Source organism: Lampris incognitus, chromosome 12 (assembly GCF_029633865.1).
Source record: "Lampris incognitus isolate fLamInc1 chromosome 12, fLamInc1.hap2, whole genome shotgun sequence".
NCBI classification, from domain to species: Eukaryota; Metazoa; Chordata; class Actinopteri; order Lampriformes; family Lampridae; genus Lampris; species Lampris incognitus.
In genome coordinates this window covers 35065112-35085323 of record NC_079222.1, presented here as the reverse complement: position 1 = coordinate 35085323, position 20212 = coordinate 35065112, and the positions used below count along the sequence as shown (strand labels likewise).

General features: G+C 46.8%; 1 protein-coding gene across 2 annotated transcripts in view; it reads right to left on the bottom strand.

The window, feature by feature from the left end:
• Nucleotides 1-12321, bottom strand: part of pik3r1 (phosphoinositide-3-kinase, regulatory subunit 1 (alpha)) — a 53682-nt gene extending 41361 nt beyond the window's left edge. Inside the window, exons 1-2 of one of the 2 annotated variants that reach the window (XM_056290249.1) lie at nucleotides 12216-12321; nucleotides 10199-10875 (exon numbers count right to left, since the gene is read on the bottom strand). In XM_056290249.1, the coding sequence (XP_056146224.1) occupies nucleotides 10199-10535 (337 nt within the window). In that variant the 5' untranslated portion in view covers nucleotides 10536-10875; nucleotides 12216-12321. Of the gene's footprint in view, nucleotides 1-10198; nucleotides 10876-11691; nucleotides 12180-12215 lie in introns of those variants that run through there. The other variant, XM_056290250.1, reaches the window with a different exon arrangement.
• Between the last annotated feature and the right edge of the window lie 7891 nt (nucleotides 12322-20212).

Genomic DNA, 20212 nt, shown 5'->3' with positions numbered 1-20212 from the left:
TGGAGAAAGGACCAAAGAAGGATGTAATCCGGAGTGTTCTGGGGAGTATGTGAGGCCCTGACTTGTAGTGCCTCCGAGCAGCAGACACGCTCTGCAGCCACTTGTGGGCCCCCCAGTTGTGCAGACACCCCATGACCAAGAGAACAGCCGGAGACCAAAGTACCACAACCCCAGAGAAACAAAAAGCCCACAAGGGGGCCAAGAGCCCCCAAAGAAACAAACCTGCATGCTCTCAAGGAGCACAAACCAGCCGCCAAAGGCTCAAGGTGCACCTGCATCCCAAAGGCACAGTCACACCGTCCATCCAAGCCTGGTGCAGGGGTGTAGCAGAATACATCTGATCCAGGCCACCTGACAACACCCCCCCCCCCCAGGACGGACAAGACCCCACCAGCACCCATGGACAGCCAGACCTTGCAGCAGGAGTTAGTATGACAGTTGCCTCTTGCTCTGTAGCCCACACTCCCAATGACAAGCCATCATTCGGGGGTCCCAGGGAGCACCTGGCAGCACTCGCTGCAGCCCTGCCGGAACACAGCAAGCAGGACACCACCTAGCACCGAGGACAGAGTGATCCACCTGGGCAGGGAGCCCTCCCGGCCGCCGCCCAGCCAACCACCCACCCACACTGACCCGCCCACCCTGGTAGTCCCAGTGCTTAATGTGCACCATGCCACCACACACGCTGGTCCTGGACACAGATATGGCTGACATTCCCCTCCACAATCCAGCCCCCAATCAGAAGTACCCCATGCGCCCAGAGTAGCCAGGAGACCACATCCAACTGGTCAGGATGACCTGCCCCCAGGACGATTGCCATCCGGGCAAACCTGTCCTGGGGAGGATTTTTTTTTTTTTTAAAGAGCAAGGTAACAATACAATAGATTGACTGCTCAATACAGCAGATCTTTGCCTGAGCAATAGAGGCCCTGAGAAGGACAGCCATATTATCTCAGTCTCAAACTATGCATAGTGTGCTCCCTGCAACTAACTTCTTCTTATAGACTGATAGTTGTCTGTGTTTCTTTTTCTGTCTTCTGTGGAAGCTTACTTAAAATATCTTTCATTCTTCTTTGGTCAGGAAGCTTCATTCTTATCTGATAAGGAATTATTTTACTTAATAGTTAAGGGGTTTAAAAGTATTTGCTTAAAGCTGCATTGTAAAAAATACAGGCTATGCTTTAATAATGCAGGCAACCTTAAATATGATAGACATTCACTCACTTAAAACTATTATGATCATTTAAAATGCACATTTTATAAAGACATTTTCTCCCCCAAGTGAGGACAGTGTTACACTGAAGAACAGCAAACATGCCCGGTATGCTGATGAGCTTCAGATAAATACCAGCGATAACAGTGGCATCAGATATTTCCTTAAACAAGACCAGGCATGTAGCCCAAACCTTGTGGGACACATGGAGCAACAACCAGTTTTGAGCACTTTTAAACAAACCATTTGGAAAACCTTCTCTCAGATTGGCTGCTGGAGATAAAAAAAAAAAGCCATCACACATAGTTAACCTTGAACATGAGGAAGTAAAAACACAGGTGACTGAACATTTTTAACATTTTATGACACCCAACATAACACCTACTCTACATAACTAATCTACTACTGCCACTTTTGGCTGCATCCGTTAGGGGTCACCACAGTGACTAATCCATTTCCATCTACTCTACGTGACTAATAAACTTCACTATTAACATTTAATCAACTAACATATATTACAAAAAGGAAGCTGAGATGTGAATAGTATCCCACATCGCTAACCAAAGATCATCTTCCTTAGTAAGAGCTTGAAAAATGATCACACAATTATTTTTGCATTACTTTTGCAACTTTTTTGAGCACTATGTGAACACGTAGTATTTAATTTGTGTCGCTTATGAGTTCGTTGTACAGGTTTATTGTTCATTTCAATGGAATATTCTCATTGTTTTTATCTGTTTTTGTTGTTGTTTCTTTTTTTACATGTTCAAAATAAATCAAATGTGCTCCAGTAATATGAGAAATAGGATATAAACTTGTCCTGAGAAAATCATACTGGATATTTGACAGGATTGTAATGAATACTACCTTCCTTTTTTGAACCTTTGTTCTCTGGGGTAAGTTATGAGTTCAAAAGTTGAAGCTCAAATGTTGAGAAGCGAGGGTAAACATTAATGTCCTGCTGCCAATAACCCTTACAGGGTGTCACTGGAGGCTATGTAAAAAATGCATACTGTGTACAGTGAAAGTATTTCTGTTAAAGCAAACTATGTAAATGGAACCACGAACTCAAGTTAGTGGTGCTTACATTCCCTGGGATTCTAGCTCAAAGTTCCTATTGTATGAAGGGCCTAAACTCGTGTATTCAAGAGGCCCAGAAAAGGAGCAACAGTGTTTTAGAAAGACTGCGAGCTGGAATGAGGCAGAATAGTTTCCCAGCCCAGCCCTCTCTCTTTCTCTTTCCACATCTGCTGCTCTGATGTAAACCCCTGTGGCTCAGAAAGAGGAGAGGCCCCTTTCCAGCCTTCTCTCACCATCTCTCCCCCCTCTGAGAGCTGACTCTAGGAACATTATCAAAACATTAAAAAAAAGAGGAGGAGGGGAGAAGAAAGCTGGGGAGTAGGCGGAAGGGAGTGAGATCCCTCAGTGGTTGGCAATTAATCAAACACTGGAGAAACAAGAACCAAGCTTCAATCTCAGAGTCCTTGGTCCCTACAGCCCCTCTCTGTAGCCCCCCTATGTCCGGGTCAACATCTCTCCCAAGGCCGCCATTATCCCGTTTTCAAAGCCCCCGAACAGCCATCCAGATCTGTCCGCACACTATCCCTTCCACCAAGCCTTCAGCTAGGACAAGGATGCATTCCCCTACCCACAACTTGCAGGCCTCGTTTCTCCCCCTCTGTGTATCTCATATCCTGACCCACACAGACTTTTCTTTGCCCGGTGCAACATTCACACTTGCACAAGGTTGAGCTCTGCCACTCAGCTGTACCACAGCAATTCAAAACATGCTCCTTTCACATAGCTCCTCGCTCACCCAGCAAATCCCGGCGAAGAATTTCACAATCGCTCCACAAAGAGCAGAAACTGGAAACCTGGCAACTGGAGCTGCTCTCTGGTGAGTAGAAATTTAAGGACAGGTGAAAGTAGACCAGAGAATGTTAAAACATAGATACATTAATTGTTTTGCAGGAAAAGGGAAAGCTCTGTAAAGAATATATCAGTAGGGCCTTGCAAAAGAGAAAAAAAAATTCAACCAAACAAAAACAAAACAGGTTTAATACTTTGCTTGATAGAAAACCTGAACGTGCCTTCAGTGTTGGGAATATAAGGAGCCCCCGTATTTAGGAACGAGGCACTCGAGGACTTAAACCTACGATCCTGAAGCTTTTTTATTTTTGTTTATCTTAAGGTGGCTCTGCATTTGACGACTGAACCAGTCCTTGCTGACACAGGCTTTTCAGACATAAAAAGACTGGTCTTCACAACCGGTCTTGCCTGCCATCTTGATTCTAGTCGCACTAGGCGACACGGGATAGATTGAGGGCTTCACACTTGAGGACTCATTAGCCCAATTCTTCACGTCTCATCTCAAGTTTTGCAGAATCTCACAGAAACGCGTCAGCTGAAAGTCGAGGAACAAAGACCACCGAAGAGAGTGAGACAGTCTGCCAGCCAAAGTGCAAGTAAATAAATGAATACAGACTACAAGCAACTAGTTGTTAGCATAGTTTTTACAGCAGTGACTGTGCTTCAAACTCAACAAAATTCAAGGCATCACACATCGAAGAAGATCCGGCTTCAGAGACTGCCACTGCAACGATTACATAACCTATTTTAGATTAAGAAAGAAGGCGGCTGTACAAAAGTCCTTTGCATTACAGCTTATTTGCCTTGTGTGTGCCAGCAACATTTATTGTAGATAAAGTGACTGCACATCCTACCCACTCTGTTTATTTTCCCCAGCTTCAATCTGAGTGGCCGGGGCCAGAGCCGGTCTCTGATGTCAATCTTTGACCCATTCACACTACGTGACGCAGGCTTGACAAAATAAAACATGCTCAAAAAAAAGGTCGGCTGTAAAGACTGGTTGGGAGTCTGCAGTGGGAGTCAGTCTTGAGCCTTTCACACTAGCAGAGGAGAATCTGGCCCCGATTATCACTGTGGCTTCTGTCGCCAAGGACAGCCAGATGCTAGAACCAGGCCAATTCTCATGAAGTGGTGGGAAAATGACGCGTTGCTGGTTTGATCCTTGGCTTCTTCTGGCAAAAAGGTCGAGGGGTCCCCGAGCAAGACACCTAGCCCCTAACTGCTCCCGATGAGCTGGCTGTTGCCTCGTATGTTTGACACTGCCATCGGTGGAGGGTGTGCGCGTGGGCGAATGCGAGACATTAATCATAAGCACTTTGAGAGGTTGCAGCAGCTGGGAAAGCGCTACATGAATGCAGTCCCTTTACCATGTACCATGTGATACTGTAATATCTGGTTCTAAATGTATTTTATGGATGTTCTGTCATGTCTGCTGTGTTACCCCTCAACAACTTCTCTTCCTCAAACTGGCCACTACCTGCCCTTTTCGCATGTTCCTACTATGTTAAATATAATGTGCTGTGAGCCGTATCTTTTTTCAAATCCAACATGAAAGAAACCATTAAAAAGAACATCTACAAAAAAAATGTAATTTGGATAATCATGGATTAGCTATTGTCTTCGATATTCCAGCAATACAAAGAATCAGAAAACAAGTTTAAATTCAATTTCAAGTTTCTTATATTAATGCCCTTGGGGAAATTCAGTTACTGCAAATGAACCCATCCTAGCTGTGATCTGTGTAGCTAGGAGCATTGGGCTGCTGCCTTGATGCTGCACCTGGGGACCAACTCCAGTTCTTTTCCCATTGCCTTGCTCAGGGGCACAGACAGGAGTATAAACCCTAACATGCATGTTTATTTTCATGGTGGGGGAAACCAGAGCACTGGAGAAAATCCACCGCAGACACGGGGAGAACACGCAAGCTCCACACAGGGGACGACCTGGAATAACCCCCCAAGATGGGACAACCCCGGAGTTCGAACCCAGGACCTTGTTGCTGTGAGGCGACAGCGCCAACCACTGGGCCGCTGTGCCACCCGAGAAAGCGGTTGTGTCGTTACTGCAATGAAAAAGTACAAATATGTAAATATGTCAGCAATTTCCGATTGTTGGGCTGATGGTGGATGGCAGGAAAAACGGTAGAAAATGCTGGTGGGAAATTGTCACCATGTGAGATCACCAATGCTCTATATTGAGCTGCCTTCACTAGAACACTGTCATAGTAGTCGCCGTGTGGGGAGGGCTAAGAACGTCATAAAAGATATTACACACCCTGGACACCATCTGTTTCAGCCCCTCCCATCAGGTAGAGGCACTTCAGATCAATCCGCACACATACAAAGAGACGGAAAAACAGCTTCTTTCCAAAAGCTGTGGCACTAATGAAGTCAGACATCTCCTCAGTCCAACGAGGCTGATGTGCTGCCACCATTGGGCACGTGCAATCTTTGCTCACATTTCACTTTAAGCCACTTCCTATCTGTCCACCACACCGTTACTGCATTTTTGCTGGTGATTTTTTTTTCGTACTTGGCCAATTACCCCCACTCTTCCGAGCCGTCCCGGTCGCTGCTCCTGATTCGGGGAGGGTTTGAGAGTACCACATGCCTCCTCCAATACATGTGGAGTCGCCAGCTGCTTCTTATCACCTGACAGTGAGGAGTTTCGCCAAGGGGACATAGCGCGTGGGAGGATCACACCATTCCCCCCCAGTTCCCCCTCCCCCCTGAATAGGCGCCCCGACCGACTAGAGGAGGCGCTAGTGCAGCAACCAGGACACATACCCACATCCAGCTTCCCACCCACAAACATGGCCAATTGTTAATTGTTGCTACGCTACCCGGACGCCCCGCTGATGATGTTTTTGCACCTCATAAGTTGTATTTCTCATTACCTGTATTGTATTGTATACCTTATACTGCTTATATTTAGCACTTAAATTGTTTAACCTCTGTACTTATTGCTGATATTTTATATTTCTAATCTCTTTTATGTATGCACCATTTTGAAGTTGACCCAACAGCAATTTTGTTGTGCCTGGCACAATGACAGTAAAGTTCTTGAATCTTGAATACTGTCATTCACATTTCTCCGCATGCCAAAGAAAGGACAGACTGCTTTCTCTCCTTCTCACAATGAACAAACGTGCCGAGTCAGAGTTTCTTCCAACCAAGATTTGGTATAACATTTGTTGTTGTAACCAAAGAAAGCATGTTTCACTTTCCCAGAGATGGAAAACAAAACTAGTTCTTGCACAAATTGGCAGAATCTGCTTTGCCACATTTACTGGAAGTGTAATTTTGAGATCTGTACAATTTTGCCAAGAGAGACAGAGAAAATGCGTTGCTATTTCTGACTTGATCTCAGCAAGAACTGCTAACTACATAACCAAAGCGTCCAATCTATATCTGAGCTTATGTCTGCAATATTCTGGCAAGTGAAAAGGACTTTTTTTTGGGGGGGGGGGGGTGGAAATTACTTTACTGAGTAGAAACCTCTATTGCTAGCTGGCAAACTACTCTATACCTGGTAAATAAAAATGCTAACTGAACACTGTGACGAATAACAACTCTTAAAGTCTCGATCTTAATACCGATTTCAAACATCTAGGATTAGTTTCAAAGCATTGGCAATTCAATCAACAACAGCACACACTTTTAAGTAAATCTGGCATTGTTTATGTGCAATGACAGCTCATTCTGTCTCAAGTTGGGATCACAAATGATGCTTTCATCACAGATGGCATTGGACCTCCACTGATGGCTTTACATGCCGCCTGCACCATACTATCATCCACTGGTACAAGCCTAATTGCATATCATAACTTACTTAATAAAGTTTGGACTCTCTTGATATATCTTTCACCAGGGCTTGCCCTGAATATCTAATCATCTCTTCTCATCATCAGCCGCTTCTCCGGGGTTGGGTCACGGTGGCAGCAAGCTAAGTAGGGCACTGCAGATGTCCCTTTCCCCAGCAACACCCTCCAGCTGCTCCTGGGGGATCCCGAGACGTTCCCAGGCCAGAGTGGACATGTAGTCCCTCCAGTGAGTTCTGGGTCTACCCCGGGGTCTCCTCCCAGTTGGACGTGCCCGGAAAACCTCCAAAGGAAGGCGCCCAGGAGGCATCCTAATCAGATGCCCGAACCACCTCAACTGGCTCCTTGCGACACGAAGGAGCAGTGGCTCTACTCCGAGCTCCCTCCGGATGTCCGAGCTCCTCACCCTATCTCTAAGGCTGAGCCCAGACACCCTACAGAGGAAACTCATTTCAGCCACTTGTATCCACGCTCTCACCCTCTTGGTCACTACCCAAAGCTCATGACTATAGGTGAGGGATGGAACGAAGATTGACTGGTAAATCCACCCTGTGCAAAACTGTAGTCCACTGAATTCTGGTTTCTACTGCAGCGGTCATACCAGTTTCCTGTTTGTTGCCGTGCGCTATTGACAGTGACATTTTTTTTGCGATGCCTGCAAGATTTACCATGGATAAATGTCAACGACATGCACAGAATTGTCGACAAATTTTCACCTGCACCTACCAGCAAATGGGTGAAAAGTTTCAAGTTGTAAATATCAAGTTACGTCCACAATTCCATCCGTGGGCATAACTTGATATGTACAACTTGAAACTACTCACCCGTTTGCTGGTAGGTGCATGTGGAAGTTTGTCGACAATTCTGTGCATGTCGTTGATGATAAATCTTGCAGGCATCGCGAAAAATTTGCCACTGTCAATAGCGCACGCCAACAAACAGGAAACTGGTATGACCGCTGCAGTGGAAACCGGAAGTCAGTGGACTACAGTTATGCAACGAGCCGATTGAGGGCTTTGCCTTGCAGCTCAGCTCCCTCTTCACAACCACGGTCTGGTACAACATCAGCCCAGATGTTCAGCATTCAGATGTTTCACTTTTTTTTCCATTTGTGGTTTAGCATATCATCCACGTCTTCCTTACAGACTAAGGCATCTGGAGGTTGAAGACATGTACGCTGGTGTCGTGCAAAAATGTCACTCCCTGAAAGAATTCCAGTCCAGTGTTCACACATTCAGAATCTAAGCCCCTATGCAGGCTGCAATAGTCTCGTTTTCTTTGTTTTAGAACCGTTTTTCCCAATAAAAGGAAAATAGTTTTCAGAAGGAACTGGCCCAAATTTACATCTCTACAAATAACAAAGCACCTGAATCTGAATTTTGAAGTTTTTTTTTTATTAGGCTTACTAGTATGATGACAAATAGGCTATCTTCAGAAGACATCTTGTTTAATTTTCAAGCGCTAATATGACTGCAAAATCCATTCAACCAAATTTTAATCCGGAGACACACCCTGAACTTATATTGTGCTCTCCTAAAAACATTTAACTCTTATGGCAATATGGCCAAAATAGGAGGGAAGCGGGGGAGTAGAGATTTTGGCAAAGTGTTTTTTTTTTTATGGCTGCCAGAATGATACCCTTCCTCCTTATTTTGTTCTCATACTGTTTATTGTTGTGGTTCATCATGTTTTCATTGTTTAAGAAAAATGTAAAACTTATACCATGTTCTTTTCACGTTGGTTTTTCATTCAAAACTGAAATATTGAACGACCTTTGTGACTAGATCCATAATCCGTCGCCTGTTTTAGGCCTTAATTTGATTTTATTACACAAATATTCCGATATTCATTCCGAAAATGCACTGAATGTCTGAAGCTTGAAAAAAAAGGTATTCCAGAGCCCTAGCTTTCACACTAGAGATGGTCCAATTGGAGAAATCCTGATTTTTGGGGGAAGTTTTTTGGGCTAGTTTGGTAGACATCAGGGTTGACAGAAAGTGTTCACACCTGTCAAAAGATTCTATGTTGACTAAAAATCTATGGCTCTGTTGGCGACGGGCGTTGGTAAACATCTAAACATCGGAACACAAAGAGCCATGGACATCAATAGCTCTGACAACGACTCCAAAGAGGATAAATTCTGAGTCTCATCACCAGCCAGTCAGACTAGCTTGGTCTAGTCAGAAAGGCACGAACTGATGAAGCCTCTTGGATGAGAGGCGAAACGTCTTCACGGATATACACCAAGTCCAGTTGCACTTGATTCAACTCCTTTGGATATCTTGACTAAAAGTTGGGAAATTCCTGACCCAATGACGTGGGTTTAAAAGCAAACTCAAGCCCTATTTGAAAGAAACCAGTTTTCCCAGGCGTTGTCAAGTTTTTCCATGTATCCATATTGGTTTTAATTCCATCCAAATTGGCCGTGTCTACATTTATCCACATACCATCTTAGAGCATATTAGCTACTGTTTTACCTCAAACTCAGGGATACTCAACGGCTTCTGGCTTGAAACCTATCAGTTCTAAACTACATGTCTTTTACAATTTATTTTGAATGTTCTATACACAATACATACTATACACACACACACACACACACACACACACACACACATATATATATATATATATATTATGGCCAAAGATATTTTTACTGGCAAAAAAAAAACTCACGCATTAATTAATAATTTTCATTCACTTCAATGTTTTACCTGAAGTTTTAGTATCCAACTAAACTAATCATTAGCCTTACGTGAAAGCAATTTCACACATACTGACAACAAGCTAGAAAACAGACAGGAATGTAAGGAACAAAATTAAACTGTATACAATAAGTGTACATACCCTACATCAGATCTTCATGCACATTTAGTGTACCATATGAACTACCTTTGTTAAATTTAAGACTCATTAATGTAAGAAGAAAACATTACCCTAACATCCTCCATTGTTTGCAGAGCCCAGCATTGCAGGGCTTACAATGTACAGTACCATGGACCTAATGACAATAGCTGCTTAACTGCCAAAATCTGTAATGTTACCATTCTTTCTTTCTTTTTTTTCCTTATCGTGGCAGATTCTTTAAATGCAGTGGAAACAGAAATGTAACATGGTCCATTTGCTCTGGATGACTCTGCATGAATGGTTCACAGAAGTAAATTCCAGAAACTATCCATTGGAAAAGGCCTTAAGACCAACATACCCAGAAGGTTCAAATCTGTATGCCTATTCTTGACCCCATTTACCCTTGCCCATAGAAAACTATTTCAGGAAAAGTAGGGAAATGCTCTCACCTTGCTCTGAGTCTGAGTCAGCTTCTGCCCTGAAAGAGCTTGGGGCCACAGGTAAGGGCCTGAGGGGTCTCGGTTTTGGAGTGGGAGGGGAGATCCATTTCTTCCCAATATATTCAACATATGTCCCAGGGAAGTCCCCCTTTTCTTGAGTGGTTTCATTGAAGCCAGGCAACCAGCCAATCTCCTCTGGTCTCTGCTCAAGCCCATCACTGTAACCTAGAGCCACCAGGGCACCTTTGCTCACCATCAAGATATCACCCACATGCAGATCGATGTCCTCTTCTCTCTCCTTCTTGTAATCATAAAGTGCTCTGTATTGATACCCTTCAGCACTCATACTGACGAATTTAGTTCAAAAGTTCTCCTCAATAAAAGCAATTAAAACATTAAAATCACTTGTATGAAGACAGTTCAACCAGCCAAGTTACTCTTCATGACTCTGTAACTACACGTGAAGTCAGAAGACACTTTGCCAGAAGTTAAAATCGTCGGATTTGTATAGTTCCAACAAAATTACAGTCTTCAACCGTTCTTTAGGGGAAACAATGTCTTAGCTCATCTTCATTTATCTGCTGTTGGTGGCATTCCGAATGGTGTGTATTCATTATCTTGCCTCAAAAAGTATACACCCATCAGTGAATGGCCTGAAGCTGTGGTCTTGATAATGCTACCCAGACCTGTGAAATGAGAATGGAGAGTGTTTTCAACACATTGCACAAGACTTGTCATATCACACATAACGCCCAGTCACATGAGGGGACCGGGCTACATTCATAAGTAGTCTAGCAGTACTCAAATAACGCTGCACAGTTCCCAGATGGTCAGCTCGGAAATCAGGCAAGTATGGATTAGCTTCAGCTTATCGAAACACAACGTAAAGCAAATGAACCTTCTGCGATCCGAGGCACGGTGAGCGCCGACGTTGACCAACGTCAGCGCTTGATCATTCCAGACTGTCGGACAAAAAGCACTCTTTTATAAAGTCTAGAACGCGCGCGCCAGTGCGGCGAAACTGCGGTGCAAAGTGAGAGTCGACGTCGGTACCGGAATTCTAAGCCGCCTGAACGCAGGGCGGAGGAAGCACCGTCCGCGTTGTACACTGCGCCGCCTTGCCTTTCTCGGACAACACGCCGCTAAAACCTCCTTTGTGAAGCGGCGGGGCAGGGGGCACCGCCGCGGCGTCCTCCCCTCGCGTTAGTCGCTACTCCCTAGCTAAGGTCGACTCGCCGAACGCGTTCGCCTCCTTAAGGAACACGAGTGGCATCGCAGCCTGGAAAAAAAAAAGAGTCAACCGTTATAAAGATCCAGTGGCATCTTTAAACAACAAATCAGACCGCTTCATATAGCAGCCTCTTCAAGTGCGCCGGCGTTGCATAACTAATTAGACGCCCGCACGAGAGCTCGTCGCGAGGAACCCGAGGCACGCTTGTGCCTGGCTCCAGGTTTGCACGTCGTAAAGCCCGATGGGCGAGACTCTCAAGTGTCACACAAACCTGTGTATAATGTAATCCGATTCGGCCAGTTAGTCGGCGAACGTTGAGATAAACTTCCGAGCCGCTGCGCCGGGCCACGGGGCAGCGTGAAGGCTGGTTAGAAAAGTTAGGATCACGGGGGGTGCGGGTGCGGGTGGGGGTGGGGGTGGTTGTCCAAACCGTACGATAAACGCAACGGCAAATCACCAAGCTAAACCGTTAAATCCCCGACTCGTAACGTTAACCCGCCGCCGACTTATTGTTACGACTCCTCGCTGGTCGACGTAACGGTATTGCCCCGAACGACCGCTTGTAACGTAAAGCTTTGCAGCCGAACAGCGGGGGCAAGGCGGCTCACAACACCCCCCCTCCCCCTCCTCCCCCCGGCATTAGCATACATCGCCGTCAATCAACCCGCCGTGCGGCAGTTCCGCCGCTCGTTGCTTCGCTGGCGGATGGGGCCGTCCCAGCCGCGCGGGACGCCGGGTCGGCGCGGCGCCGACGCCTCTGGAGTGCGATTGCGTAACCGGCGGAAGCGGACGTACCGTCGACGGGACGACTTTCTCGTAGTCCGTGGGAAGACGTCTCCTCTTCACGCGTTTCTCCCCCCGGAATAGAGTCGTCGGGTCGTCTGTCCGTGGTCGGTTTAGGCTGTGCAGGATATCCAGCCTAAGGAAAAAGGATTTGCTCTGCCTTCTGCTTATAAGTATTCCCGTATGGTATTGCGAGGCAGCAGCCTCCTTCCTCCGTGCAAGAAACACTGGTTATGGCCGTGCAATCAGTATGTGCAGTATCCCTCCCAGAGAGAGCTGCCCTTTCCCCATAACTGCTGTGGACCTGACACCGTCGATTTAAAACTTAACTCAAACTTTAAAACGCAGTTTTACATTTTACAAAACTTGGATGGATGGATGGATGGATGGATGGATGGATGGATGGATGGATGGATGAATGGATGGATGGATGGATGAATGGGTGGATGGATGGATGGATGGATGGATGGATGGATGGATGGATGGATGGATGGATGAATGGATGGATGGATGGATGGATGGATGGGATGGATGGATGGATGGCTGGCTGGCTGGCTGGCTGGCTGGCTGGCTGGCTGGCTGGCTGGCTGGATGGATGGATGGATGGATGGATGGATGGATGGATGGATGGATGGCTGGATGGATGGATGGATTATAGATATTCGACCCTTGTGTTCCGTTTGGGTCAAAATTACCCGTTTGAAATTACAACTACCAAGTGAGATAAGCATCAGACATATTGGGTATTTTTAGATAAATATTACAACTGTATCATTATAAAACCCAAAGGTGGCTTGGGTCCGATACCCCTTACAAAAAAAGTAGTTGATTCAAGTGTTACTATTAGTATACTTATTTTAAACTAAAAAATCAGTGAGTACACGTTCAGTATACTTTTTAAGTACTTAGAGATATACTATACAAAAGTATACTTAAGTATAATTACAAGCATACTACTAGTACATATACTTGATGAAGTTCTTGAAGTTCTTGAAGTTTATTTTATGAACTTGAAATTTACTTAAGTAAACTTCAAGTAAATTTCAAGTTGATAAAATAAACTTCAAGAACTTTTTTTTTTTAGTAAGGGAGGACCGGTGAACAACACATCCGTTGCTAATTTGTGAACAGCACATGAGAATTAAGCGTTACCTCTCACCCCTCGCTCTCTTCTCGTGTACTTTTTTTTAACAATAAAGTGAGGGGGGGGGGAAAGATCACAATAAGATTCTGCACTCTATTTCACAATGCCAATGAAAGTAAACATGCTGGATTTCATTATTTGGGTTTTCATTCCAGTTTTTTTTTCTTCATATCATTCCTATCTGTTTTCAATATGAGTGATACCAAAGCCCAGCGATGTCCGTGGTGCATGACTGAATATGGCTGGCCTAGTTATGGATGAAAAACAAAAAAAGAAAGAAAGAAAAAAGAAGGTTGCGAAATCCTTCATCAAGTACACACTCTGCAGTTGTCTTGGTTGTCTAAAGGAAGTTGTAAACAGTTTTGAACAGGAAGGGTGATGAAATCAGCAGCGAAGGACAACTTTTCCCACTCAAGAGAAGAGAAGATGCTGCTTTCATTTGTCTTTTGAGACAGAGCTCCTGACCCGAGAGCTTCACAAAACCCAACAAAGGCGAGCACGGTTAACACGGCTTTCTCTGACATCTCTGATGTAGACGATCAGTCCATAACAAATCATGTGAAACATGAAGAGGCATCGGGCAGCTTGGGAGTACGAAAGAATGGCCCGTGAAATTGGTTATCACGGCGAAAAAGAGAGCAGTGCTGGAAGAACATCGCCAACCTGCAGGTTAAGTTTCATTATGACTCCTAGTTAGGGAACAGTGATCATCATTAATGAATACATTTATTTACTTCACTTGCAATAACATCCATTCATTAGCCAAACCGCTTATCCAACTCGGGGTCACGGGGATGCTGGAGCCTATCCCAGCAGTCATTGGGCAGCAGGCGGGGAGACACCCTGGACAGGCCGCCAGGCCATCACAGGGCCATCACACACATTCACACCTAGGGACAGTTTAGTACGGCCGAATCACCTGACCTACATGTCTTTGGACTGTGGGAGGAGACCGGAGCGCCCGCAGGAAACCCACGCAGACACGGGGAGAACATGCAAACTCCACACAGAGGACGACCCGGGATGACCCCCAAGGTTGGACTACCCCGGGGCTCGAACCCAGGACCTGCGATAACTTATAGGCTATAATACATTGACTCTAATATTCCCATACGGCCCTATCTAATGATGAGTGGTGGCCACATCGTGGTGGGCATCCAGTGAGGCCTGTGCCCTGACCCTGCAGCCGGCAGCTCCTGTGATACAAGTGTGACCGGGTGTATTTCTCATGTGCATATTGGAAGAAAATCCTTATGTTGTTTGGGGGCAGCACACACGATCATGAAGCCTCGCAAAGCGGTAGGTGTCAAATCAAGCAGCGTCCAAGAAGCACAAGCTTTCATAGGTTATGCAGTCAGCACTCTACCATGTTTCATTTGTAGGGGTAAGTACAGCGATGAGGAGACACTGTGTGCTCGGGGAGAGTTGCAGAGGTAAATGCATCCTCCTATATGCGTCGTAGCAAGTATTGGTGTGGACACATATTGGCAGAGGAAACGATTGCCTCATTCACTGTTACAGGATGATTCACTGCGTCTTCACCCCTTGAACCTTTGGCCCGTAACTCCACATTTAAAAGACATGCAAAAGGAGGCACAGGAGCATCAAAACTGGACTATTGAGGGGGGGGGGAAGTTGCCCTCTCTGACAAATTGAAATTCCTTTTGCATCATGCCGATGGAAGGATCAGAATTTGGCACAAGCAATATTAGTCCATCCTGTTTTGTCGTCAACAGCACAGGCCAGTGGCGGCAGTGTGATGGTGTGGGGGATGTTTTCCTGGCACATAGTATTACGGCCCCCGATATCCACCGAAGAACACTGGACCTGAAATATGGTTGCTGATCCGTTTCCTCCCTTCATGGCTAGAGTTTATCCACACTCGGTTGGACACTTCCTGCATGATAATGCACCATGTCACAAGGCACGTATCGTCACCGAATGGTTCCAGGAACATAAGTTTTCATGACTCCAGTGGCCTGGGGAGTCCCCAGATCCCCACCCTGTCAAGCATCTTTGGGGCGAGGTAGAAAAGGCGGTTCACAGCAAAACAGTGTCGCCCTCTAATTCGCAGCAACTGTGCAGCGCAATCATTTCTGCACGGTGCAAAACTCCTGCACAGCTCATCTAGCATCTTGCAGAGGCAATGCCCAGGGGAATTCATTCTGCTCTGAAGGCCAAAGGTGGTGCAACACGCTGCTGGAAAATATCAACATAACCTCTTTTCATATTTCTTGAAAATATTTCATGAGTACATTTTATCCTATTTGCAGCTCAAAACATTGTCTTGTTTTGAGCTGCGTGTTGAGGTTTCGTTTCAAATCACCCAAAACTTATGAATCCTTATGTTGTATGTTCACATTGGTTATTGACTATATGGGTCTCATTTTTTCTTTTTCTGGTCCCTGGTATCTAACAGCGATTAAAGAAATTGTGAGAGAGTTCTTTTCAAATCTGTGTCCTTTAGTAAGTAATAGACTAATTCAGTTCAGTTAAGTGACCTACTGATACCATGCTTTTTTTCCACAATGCGGGGTAGTGTTTGTGTTGTTAGCTCTGAGTACACAAACATTCTGAGCGACTACTTGATACCTGGGTTACTTTTGTATCACTTACACAGCTTTTCTTGTGGCAGAATATTGTTTAATTGGCTTATTCCGATTTTAGGCTTGTGTTGAAAACTGTCAATGTACGCCTTAGAGGTTCTGTTTTATTTCTGACCTCCCTTTTTTTCAAATAAATTCACATAGGTTCAGAACTCTTATAGAATGCTGTAAGATGCTGTAGGATTAGATGAATTAATTCATCCCTAATTGACCCAAAATTACACACACGCACGTATAGTCGTATAGTCGTGGACCACCTGCAGGTGATCCCTTAGTCTCCAGCTGTAGTCCATTTCTTTTCCCCCGGCAATTTCAGGCTCGGGCGGGAGCTCCGGACACCGGTGGACTTGGTATTCGGGGCCCCACCCAAACATGAGAGCAGCAGGTGTGCACTGGCTGGACTCCTGGACAGCAGTCTGGTAGGACCACAGGACCAGGGGTAGGTCCCGCTGGTGTTGGCTAGTGAGGATGGCAAGCTGGGTGGCCAGGGTGCAGTTGAACCGCTCTACGAGCCCATCACTTTGAGGATGGAGCAGTGTTGTCCTCGTCTTTTTCACCCCCAGCCACTGGTAGACCTCACTGAAGACCTAGGACTCGAAGTTCCGCCCCTGGTCACTGTAGAGCTCAGCGGGAACTCCAAAGCAGGTGAACATATCCTCCACCAGCTTCTCTGCTGTCGTGTGGCGCTCTGATCTGGCACCTCTGGCCACTATGTGAAATAGTCCATAGCCATGAGGACATAGCAGTTGCCGGATGATGGGGAAAGGCCCAAGGATTTCTACTTGTACTTGCTCCATTGAGGCCCTCACCAAGTACTGCTGTAGTGGGGCATGGGAGCGCTGGGTCGTTCCCTTCTAGGTGGTGCAGGAGTCGCATCAGTGCACATGTAGCTCCACGTCTCGTCGACAGCCAGGCCAGTAGAACCGTCCCCTGAGGCAGTGGAGGGTCTTGGCGTTCCCTAGTTCCATGACCCCACCAAGCCATCGACCATCTGGAGAACCTGGGGACAGAGCACACGGGCACTAAGCTGCAGGAAGTCTCTCCCTCATCCGGGAGCTTGCCACTTATGGTACACCAACCCAACATGGAGCTCAAAGTTCCCCCATTGACAGTAGTAAGCCTTTACCTCAGGCCCTTGCGCTGACACCTCTGTACATTCGGGGCACTGCCTTGTCTCCAGCCAGTCCCTCACCAGCATCAGGGTCATGTCTGCCTCCTGCTGCTGCCTCAGTGGTCAATGGGAACCCCCTCTCCTCGTCGCTGGCAGTCTGGACAGTCGCCACCGTCGGCATCATCTGACCCCCTTCCTGTTGCCGCTGGCAGTAACAACACTCCAATGCCGTACAAGGGAAGCCAGGAGTACATGTCGGTGTTGCCATCATGTTACCCCACCCGATGCTGGATTTCAAAGTCATACCCAGGAAGGGCCACAAGCCATCGGGCCACCTGGCCCTCAGGGTCCTTAAAGTTCAGGAGCCAGGTAAGTGAGGCGTGTTCAGTGCGGATGATGAAGTGGCTGCCTTGCAAATATGGCTGGAAGTGTCGTATTGCCAGAACCACTGCCAGCAGCTCACGTCGGGTGATGCAGTAGTTCTTTTCCACCCGATACAAGGTGTTATTGAATTAGGCCATGGCAAGTTCCACATCTCCCCCCCTCTAGGAGAGGACAGCCCTGATCTCCCACATTGCTGGCATAAGTGTCCCAGATAAAGGACTTTTGGTCCTCGGGGTAGGTCAAGACTGGGGCTTCAGTGAGACCCACCTTGAGTCAGGTGAAAACTGTAGCACAGGTGTCATCCCAGTCAAATGGCTGGCCCTTGTCAGTCAAGCAGTGGAGCAGACTGATGATGGTGATGAAGCCCTGGACAAAATAATGGTAGTATGATGCCAGGCCCAGGAAACTTCACAGCTTGTCGATGTTAGCAGGGGTTTACCAGTCTCAGACAGCAGCCATGGCCCAGGAACTTCATCTCCCTCATCAGCAGGTGACACTTGACAGGGTTCAGCTGAAGCCTGGCCCAACGAATGGCAGCAAGGACCTCACACAGGCTGGATAGGGCTCTGGTCGAAGTTGTTGGTATGTACCAGCAGATCATCGAGGCACACAATGCAACTGCTCTGGGATACGTCCATCAAGACCCTCTCCATCAGCTGCTCGAACATAGCTGGTGCATTACAGAGCCCGAATGGCATGACGCGGACTGCTACAGACCCTGCCTGATGGTGAAGCCAGTCTTCGGTCTCGTATCAGGGGCCAGCTCCACCTGCCAGTAGCTGCTGCGCAGGTCGAGGGAGCTGAACCAGTTGGACCCTGCGATGTGGTCGATGGCATCATCGAGCCGAGGAAGTGGGTAAGAGTCCTTCTTTGTGATGGCGTTAAGGTATCGATGGTCCACACAGAACTGGCAGCCACAATCCTACTTCCTCACCAAGACGGCCGGAGCCACACATGGACTGTCGGAGGGCTCAATCAACCCAGCAGCAGCCATCTCGTGGATTTTGTCCTCCGCCACCTGCCGCTTAGTGAGGACCAGCATATGGGGCTGCAGACGGATGGGCTGGGCAAGCCCAGTCTGCCTGCAGTCTTTGTCTTTAGCAGCGAAGATGTCCGCATAGTCATCGAGGAGGCATTTTACCTGGTGGCGCTGCTGTGGGTCAAGGCCGTTACTACCACACTGCCATAAGTCACGTATGGCCTCAGTCATCTGAGCAAATGTCAGGACAACAGGCTCAGCGGTCAGAGCTGAGGCAGGTTAGGGTGGTGCAGAGCTACTGGTGGTGGCTTGGATGTTGGTCTGGGCAGTTGGGGCAAAGAAGCACAGGGGCTTTGTTCCCATTGGGTGGTGGCTGCTTGGCGACTGGCTCATTTGTCTTTGGGTCTGTTCCTCACCCAACTGGACTGTCTTCGTGCCGAGGGTGATGGTTAACCCTGACATGTTAACATGGGCTCCCCATTGGGTCAGCAGGTCCAGGCTGATGATGCACGGGTCCCAGATGTTGGCGAGCCAGAACTTGTGTGCCAGCTCCTGGTCTCCAGCCTGGACTCGCAATTACTTCTTCCTTCTTATGCCAGCCTTTTCCGCTGTCACCATCATCAGCTGGGTGTTGGTTGGTGACCATGCCATTGAGAGTGGGCCGGTGGTGCCCAGAAGGACACCAGGTCGCACCAGGGAAATGGTAGACCCCATGTCTGCCAGGGCCCGGCAGGATCGACCATTGAGTTGGTAGTCCAGATAAAGTCCTTTGGTGTGACCTAGGCGGCCAACCAGCGTGCATCTGCCTTGTAGGTGGGCTGGAGATAGGAGTGGCGGTCCCCACACTAGGACACTCCGCCATTATTTCCCAACCGGGTGACTCTGGTTTTCGGTGCCAGTGCTGGACAGTCGCAGGCTATGTGACCAGGCTTGTTATACCGGTAACAGGAGACAGTTGGTCGGGATAGACATCACCTGGAAGTTGGGAGCCATCGCCGAGACTACTGTGATAAAGGCTAAAGTTGGTAGACCTCTTCTGCCTCCTCCTCTTCATCATTGTCGGCCGACCTGATGTGCGGTCGGGAAATTGGGGCCATCTGCTGGGTAGGCCGCGTGGAGAGTACTACCTCGGCCAGTTCAGCTTCACAGACAACCTCGCTGAGGGATTGAGGCATGGCGAGGTGGACATGCTGGCACAATCGCTCCAACATGAGCCTTACTTTTCCTTAACATAGACCATCTGTATGCAGTGTAATTGCTAGTTCAGCTGCAGTCAGTATTTGATATATTCTGTAGATATATCTATTAATGGCCCTGTTTTGCGAACCGGAGGAGCTACAACTGTAGTGCTGATTGGTTTTTAAGCTGCATGGGGGGGCTCTAAAAATATCTGAAAGACCAACATCTTTGCTTTTTCTTAACATAGATCATCTATGTTCACTGCATCATCTATATGCAGTGTAATTACTAGTTCGGCTGTAATAGATAGTTGATATATTCTGTTGATATATATATATTTTAAGGACCCTCTTTCCAACCCTACTTTGCAAAATAGAAAAAAAAATACAAATTTGGTGCTAATATGCATCAAGCTGCATGGCTCAGCTCAAGGGAATTGTAGTTTTTAAAAAATATTGGTGTATTTTCTAGAATTGCAAGTTGCAAATACTGAATTGAGAGTACACCGATGGGTTTAAGGGGACGGGAAACACCGTTGGGTGGTCAGATTTTAAATATATAATTGTTAAATGGGTGAAAATCAATGATGACCATATTTGACAGTGC